We start from the raw sequence: 6,840 nt of genomic DNA on the forward strand, positions 1-6,840 counted from the left end.
GGAGAAGAGTGAAGCGGAGGATGGTACTACTACGACTACGCTGAATGGGCCGGTGGTGTTTGCGAGCGGGGGATTTGCTGGCGATGCGCATGGACTGCTGGCCAAGTATCGGCCTGATTTGGCCGGGATACCTTCGACAAACCAGGCTGTGGAGGGAACGCAGCCGCTCCTTGAGGATGTAGGCGCTGGGTTGGTGGATATGGAGCAGGTTCAAATCCATCCGACTGGGTTTGTGGATGAGAAGGAACCCTCAGCGTCTGTGAAGATTCTTGCGGCCGAGGCGCTCCGTGGGGAAGGTGGAATTCTCGTTTTGGAGAATGGGAAGCGATTCGTGAACGAGTTGGAAACTCGCGAGCACATCACGAATGTTATCATGCGCTCGGCGAAACCATTGGAGACAGATGCGCGTCAATGGGACGTTAACCTTCTCTTGGATGAAGGGACTGCTGCCGCCTTGGGGTCGCATATGGGATTCTATCTGTGGAAAGGGCTGATGCGCAAAACAACCGTGCATGAGCTTGGCCCATCGATGCTCGAAACTGTCAAGACATATGCAGACATTGTCTCGGGAAAGCAACCAGATGAGTTTGGCCGTACAGCTTTCGGGAACTGGACTCTGAAGGACGTGACGCCGGATTCGGTGGTCTATATTGGAAAGGTCACCCCTGTCACTCACTTTACGATGGGAGGCGCTACAATTGATGAGCGCAGTCAGGTGTTGGATAAGGATGGAGCTCCCATCAAGGGCCTTTGGGCTGCAGGAGAGGTAACCGGTGGTCTCCACGGTCAGAACCGCTTGGGAGGGTCGTCACTATTGGAGTGTGTTGTCTTTGGAAGGATAGCGGGCAACGAAGCAGCGGCCTTTCATAAGAAGCACTACGCTTCCTGATTCTTTGTTGGTAGTGGAGTTTTATTGCTTTCTAGTTCTTACTCATGAGCGGTGATTAGTATACATTTATGCAGGATTATTACTCCTTTTTCGGCGGGTCGACCCCCAGAACTAGCTCCATCTCGGGCTCACACTTCTTCATAGCCTTCTGATACGCTTCCCTCTCTGCAACACGCTGAAGATACTTGACCACATTCTCATACCCCTCCAGACTATAGGGGAGCCAGTACCGCGCCGTAGTGAGCACAAACACGACCATCACATCCGCCACCGTAAACTCGCTCCCGGCAAGCCACTGGTTGTCACGTAGTCTTTCGTTGAGGGCCGTGAATGCCTTCCTGAACCGGGTATTTGTGACGGTCATAGGGAAGCTATCCGGACTGATGTTGAGAGAGCGCAGCGACATAGACTGCATGACGGTGGGCATAAAGGTGCCGTTGGACCAGTGCCACCAGTATAGGAAGTCGGGATAGGCTGGGTGCGTCGGGGGCAGAAACAGCTTTCCCCCGCCATGCTTGTGGCAGATGTATTCGAGACATGCGCCGCTCTCGGCCAGCGTCAAGTCGCCGTCCTGGATGATGGGCGCCGTCTCCTGGGGGTGCAAAGCCTTGTACTCGGGTGGGGCTAGGAGTGGTGCCCGCTTGTACGTCTTCAGCTCATAGTCGATGGCCAGTTCTTCACATAGCCAGACAACACGCTCGGACTGGGAGATGTGGAGATGGTGAACTGTGAGAGTCATGATCGTGGGATTTTGTGGGATGCAAGCGTGGTAACTTGAAGTTACAAACTACTAGTAGTAGCTTATGGTAGGTATTGATCTGAAGATATGACCCGGAAAGGTGGATGAGTGGGGAGCCATATTTATACTCTTCCACACAGCTGCCAAGGACCACTATTCTCCTTCTGAGCCTATCCCCGGCACTTGAGTTGACACTGTGTTGGTCTGATACGCTCTAATTCATAGTGCTCATCACGATGGGGCCAGGGGCCGGGCTTAACGGATTTTAGGGCATGCCCACAGCCGAAACTTCCGTGATCCGAAGTGGTCCATGAGATAGGCATCTCGCAAGAGGTTCCTCAGCCGTCTGCAAGTTATGTAGGTCAACTTATACAGATCGACCTGTGACTCCTGACGTGAAAGTGTGGCTATGCATTTGGCATCCTCTCAAACTGCCCAATCCTCTAGGAAGGCTTCATCATGTCGCATTTTGTCAAATATTCTTTTTTGGTTACTTACTGTATCAGAAATCTCCGGCCTTACAGTGTGAGAAGACAGTAGTCTTGATGAACAGCTGGCAAGCCACTAATCAAATGCCGTGGGTATACTTAGTACCTCGTCAAACCACTGATCATCTCCCAAATCCATCGACTGCATCCAGGCTATCTGATCCAGATCAGGGATATAGGAATTGTGACTAGTTGCGTCAGGGCTCCTCGCACTAAGGACATTCGCTTCCTGCATCGGACAAGTCATGTCCCACCGGGCTTCCGCCCACAGCCGGCATCGTGTTAGCAGCTTGGATATATAATGGAGTAAATGGTCGTTGCATTGAAGCTCTGGCTGCTGCCTGCTCTGATCCAGCTTCTGTAGCATAGAGTCAATCGTCGAGATGAGCGGAACTGCGTTCCGCACCGCTTGGCAGTCCCATTCGGGGTCTCGGAGGGTCGAAAGATATTTCAGCAGCGTGAGGCTCATGATCATCTGGGACCAAAAGTGAAAGGGTTGACCGATGAGTTCAGAGCAGTGGATGGCGCCGAAGCTGTCCAGCCATGATTTGATGTTTTCAACCGACTGCCATAGGCACTCCAGGCGTTCGAATCCCAGTCGTCCGCTGATATTTAGAGGCTGTGTCATGGAAAAAGCTAGTTGGTTTATGTATAGTTCGACATAGTGAGCGTGAGTATAGAGAAGGTCTATCATCATGATGGAGGCATCAATAAGTCTGTAGAGAGGATACTTTGCCAGGTAATTTGCTAAAAAAAAGCACTGACCTGTTTGAGAAAGATCACTCGGGAATGAAGACCTGAGCTCTTGCAGCTGCCTGCGTAGCGTCTTGAGATACAATAATTGCGGAAGTGAGATCGTAGCAGGAGCAGTCCCTGTGTGGGCGCATTCTGTCTCCTCCAGTTGCCGGACATTCTCCGCCTTTTGCTTCAACAATTGCAGGCGTACTTGCGAGACGAACAACTTGTCCGTAGGGCAGGGTCCATTGAGTGTGAGAATGTGCAGTGCCTCTTCCATTCTGGGCGTCCAATTTAAGGCATCTTGGCGGCCAAGGTGAGACGAAAGACTACGACGGTCACATGTTAGGTATTGGCTTTAGAGATGTAGTATTGGTCAATGATGAAGATTTAGTGGGGTGCATGCGTACTTGGAACTCAATATGAAACATGCCAGTACTGCCCGCTGCTTTTCGAGTAAACTACTCAGCGTTTCAGCGTTCAGGTGTTGGCTCGGCTCCTCGGCTTCTCCCTGGGAGATAGCCATCATGACTTGCACGTCCGGTGAAGACGGTTTGAACAACCGCAGATCGTATACTAATGATATCGCGAGCATCATGAGGCGAGAAACTAGATCCGCTCTGCCGAGAAAGGGATCAGTGCTCCAAGCAATATACGTCAGTAAGCCAAGCAGCATATCCATGCTGGACTTGACCTCAAGCAATGCAGATGTGAATAGGAGGCGCTTCAACTCCTCAACTTGAATTAACCTCTCCTGGGTCGAGAGGGTTGTGACGGTGTGGATGGCTCGTAACAAAAAAGGCCTGTTTTGGCGCAAATCGTGGGTCGTCGTCTCAGTAAGGCCGATGAACGGAAAATATGGCAGCATTCGGGTTCGAAAATATTCCAGCTGTTCATCTGCTTGATTCGGCGGTGAAGCAGTGGGAGATGCTGCATAAGAACGGGACTGAAGTGATGGATTTGGGTGCGTTGATACAGTGGCACTTGACAGGGCTGGTCTCGCACTGAAATCTGTCCTCGGAATGTTTTCTAAAGCAGCATTCGACGTAGATAGGGGCTGAATAGCCTCAGCCAGTGGGCCAAAGGAACTGGTGAAGGTTTGCATGGCAGCCAGTAAACTCTCCATTTTGTCCTCTAGTCGAGCGATCCGCGCATCGGACTCTTCGGCCATGGGAACATGACGCCTGCGAGCCGACTCTGATGGTTGACACTTTCTCTTAAGACGGAGACATCTGGAAAGACCATTAGCTGAATGCCATCATCAAGGTCTAGTCAGGTCAACCTTTCACAGTCGCTGCCACTCCGGGCACGCACACATCGGCACTTTGCCTTGTAGCAGTTTGTACAAGCACGGCCATAGGTGCTGGAATTTCCGATCATCGGGTTGAGTCTTTCCATATTACCGATTAGCAGTTACAGGCTATGCCAGAAGTCTCAAAAGATGACCCAAATTGATGACATTTAGAGTCTGCTTATGTTGGTTATACGGAGGAGAATACGGACTTCCGTCCCATTTAAATGATGACAACGGATTTCGGCCCCCGAAATCCGTTTTACTAGGGTTGATATACACCACAGCACGATTGGAACTATCTTACTAAAGAAGACCTCAAAATCATGTAAAACTCCCTCGACATCAAATTTGATCCAAAGCTGACTCCCGATTAATCATCCAAGTAAAAAGCCGGTAGGGAAGAAAGGTGTTGCATAGCCAACTAAGAGTCGAAGCCTGGCCGCGTCGAATGAAGATTCCATGACCGTTGAGGACATCGTCCACCACGTTCTTTGCTGCGATGTCGATCTTCTGCTTGTTTGGATGCACCATCGTCTTCTTATGACGATCAATGACCGATGCGATCTTCCGGTACTGCGAACCGGGGGGCAGCTCCAGGTCTGCGATATTGTTCGGGTCGTTCCCACTGGTCTGGACACCGCCGAGGATGACGGTGACGACGCGCACGCCTAGAGGCGCCATCTCCAGACGCAGGGTCTCGGAAATGCGCGTGCCAGCGCTTCTAGAGCTACTATATACACCTATTCATCAGAGTCAGACTGCCTTCACAAAGGAAAGAGAGCGAGGAGAACGGACCCGCCCATGCAAACACCATTTCGCCCGACACCGAGCTGATATTGCACACGACGCCTTTGGCCTGCATGAGCATCGGGGCGAGCGCCTGCACCATGGCAACAACACTCCACACATTTGTATCGTAGACCTTCTTCGCCTCGTCGAGGGAGGCGTCGAGAAGCGGCACGATGGCGTTCACGCCGGCGTTGTTGACCAGGACATCGAGTCGCCCGCCCGTGTGTTTCGCAACAGTCTGTGCACAGTGCCGAATCGACTCGGCCGATGTCACATCCAGCTCGAGGATCTCAACCCCATCGTAATCCGCCAGCGATCCGGCTTTGGCCATGTTGCGGACCGTTGCAAAGACTTGGAAGCCTTTGGCGTGGTAGACTTTCGCCATGGCCTCCCCGAGCCCGCCATGGCTGCAGCCGGTGATCAAAACTGTTTTAGACATTTTGGCAGCTGTAAGGGGTAGTAAATGGTCAAAATGAGTCAAGTTGGTGGCATTACTTAGGGATATGGGCTAGGCCTCATTTATAGATGGTGAATTCCGGATTTCGGCTGCCAAAGCCGTACGTAGTGATACGGCCGCAATGCCGGAGCGGAGGAAGAGTATCGACTCCCACCGGAGACTCGTCCGTACATGATTGTTCTAGAAAACTTGTAGAATGCGTGACCAGGCGTTGGACCATGTGGCAGAGACGTCTTGTATGGGATTAGCGAGAAAGATCAGTGGCCGAGGAGCGGGGTTAGGGCCAGCACGCTCCTGCTCGATGAACAGCTTATATCTATGCCTCACAGTTAGCTATCTTGGCTAGATGACCCCAGCCAACTTCAAGTTATATAGGTCAATTTGTTCAGATTCAACGGTGTTTCCTAGCGTGGTTGCTCTAAGCTGGCCCGGAGATATAGTTTTATATTGTTTACATTTCTCTTGTATCTATCCAGTTTACTAGAGAAGAATTTCTTATATTATATTCTGCGAAAGCTTTACTGTCTGTTATCTACTAGATCAATGTCAATCAGTTAGTTCTAATATATTAATATTTCAGGAGTTTTAGAGCAAAGCTCTTTACAGCCTGGCTGCTGATCTCTTTAGAATCTTCTATCTTAGATCTTCTATATGCCCTAATTCCCCGGAATCGGTGTATATCGAAGCCTTCTAATATGTAGCTAGCGATAAACAGCAGAGCAAGACGATAGCCTCCATCCAATTATAGAGAGCATACGAACATGTATAATAAACCCTGCCCGAGCATGTCCACCCACCTTATATAACAGGACAACGATTGGTTAAGTACTTCTCCCCAGAACATATAAACTCAAGCCTTGCCCAAGCTAGAGACCATTCATCATCGATCGGGCACCTTGGGTATTACGATCTACATACCTGGTATTTCCACCCAGCAGCCTTGTCACGACATTCAGCCCGGACATGAACGGATGATCGGCAGACAGGAGGAAGCAAACCCCTCCTCGCGTAGACAAGGCTATCCCTGCCCAGCTTTGGACTATGCTTGTCAGGCACTGCAAGGCTCTCTCTCTCTCTCTCTCTAACCCCCTCCTCACCTGGTTTCTTGCGGCTGAACGGCCGGGTCGGGGCGAGTCATGTTTGCCCCTATCGCCCACAACCCACGAAGAAGCAAATGGGACTGGCGCAGACAGGGTTTATGTGGTGGTCATGTGCTAATACCGAATACTACAATGATTAACTCAGCCGAATTGCTCGTGCTAGTTGCTTAGTTGGTCAATTATAGTCCCGATTATAAAGGATGGAGGAATCCCCGAGCGTTAGGGATCGTTCGAACGGCTCCTCTTCCTCCTCCACTGGATGCGACGATCGATCCGCAAGGTGGTGGTCAGGTTCATATTGATTTGGTACCGAAGAATCATCGTTTGGTTTAAAAAAAGAGAGAGAAAA

The 6,840-nt window shown here is 50.7% G+C and overlaps 3 protein-coding genes across 3 annotated transcripts; 1 reads left to right on the forward strand and 2 right to left on the reverse strand.

Annotated features, from left to right (window-relative positions):
* Window positions 1–9: 9 nt before the first annotated feature.
* Window positions 10–889, forward strand: ANOM_011646 (FAD dependent oxidoreductase; the record flags this gene model as incomplete). Its single annotated transcript, XM_015556902.2, has 1 exon — window positions 10–889. A coding segment is annotated over one exon (849 nt), but the record flags the coding sequence as incomplete, so codon positions are not given.
* Window positions 890–968: 79 nt separating this feature from the next.
* ANOM_011647 (glutathione S-transferase family protein) lies at window positions 969–1,628 on the reverse strand (the record flags this gene model as incomplete). Its single annotated transcript, XM_015556903.1, has 1 exon — window positions 969–1,628. The coding sequence occupies one exon, from the start codon at window positions 1,626–1,628 to the stop codon at window positions 969–971; it is 660 nt and encodes a 219-aa protein (XP_015400948.1).
* Window positions 1,629–2,192: 564 nt separating this feature from the next.
* Window positions 2,193–5,373, reverse strand: ANOM_011648 (SDR family oxidoreductase; the record flags this gene model as incomplete). Its single annotated transcript, XM_015556904.1, has 5 exons — window positions 2,193–2,752; window positions 2,882–3,180; window positions 3,262–4,083; window positions 4,510–4,885; window positions 4,941–5,373. The coding sequence occupies 5 exons, from the start codon at window positions 5,371–5,373 to the stop codon at window positions 2,193–2,195; spliced, it is 2,490 nt and encodes an 829-aa protein (XP_015400950.1).
* Between the last annotated feature and the right edge of the window lie 1,467 nt (window positions 5,374–6,840).

This window comes from Aspergillus nomiae, assembly GCF_001204775.2.
Source record: "Aspergillus nomiae NRRL 13137 chromosome Unknown contig00731, whole genome shotgun sequence".
Classification (NCBI taxonomy): Eukaryota; Fungi; Ascomycota; class Eurotiomycetes; order Eurotiales; family Aspergillaceae; genus Aspergillus; species Aspergillus nomiae.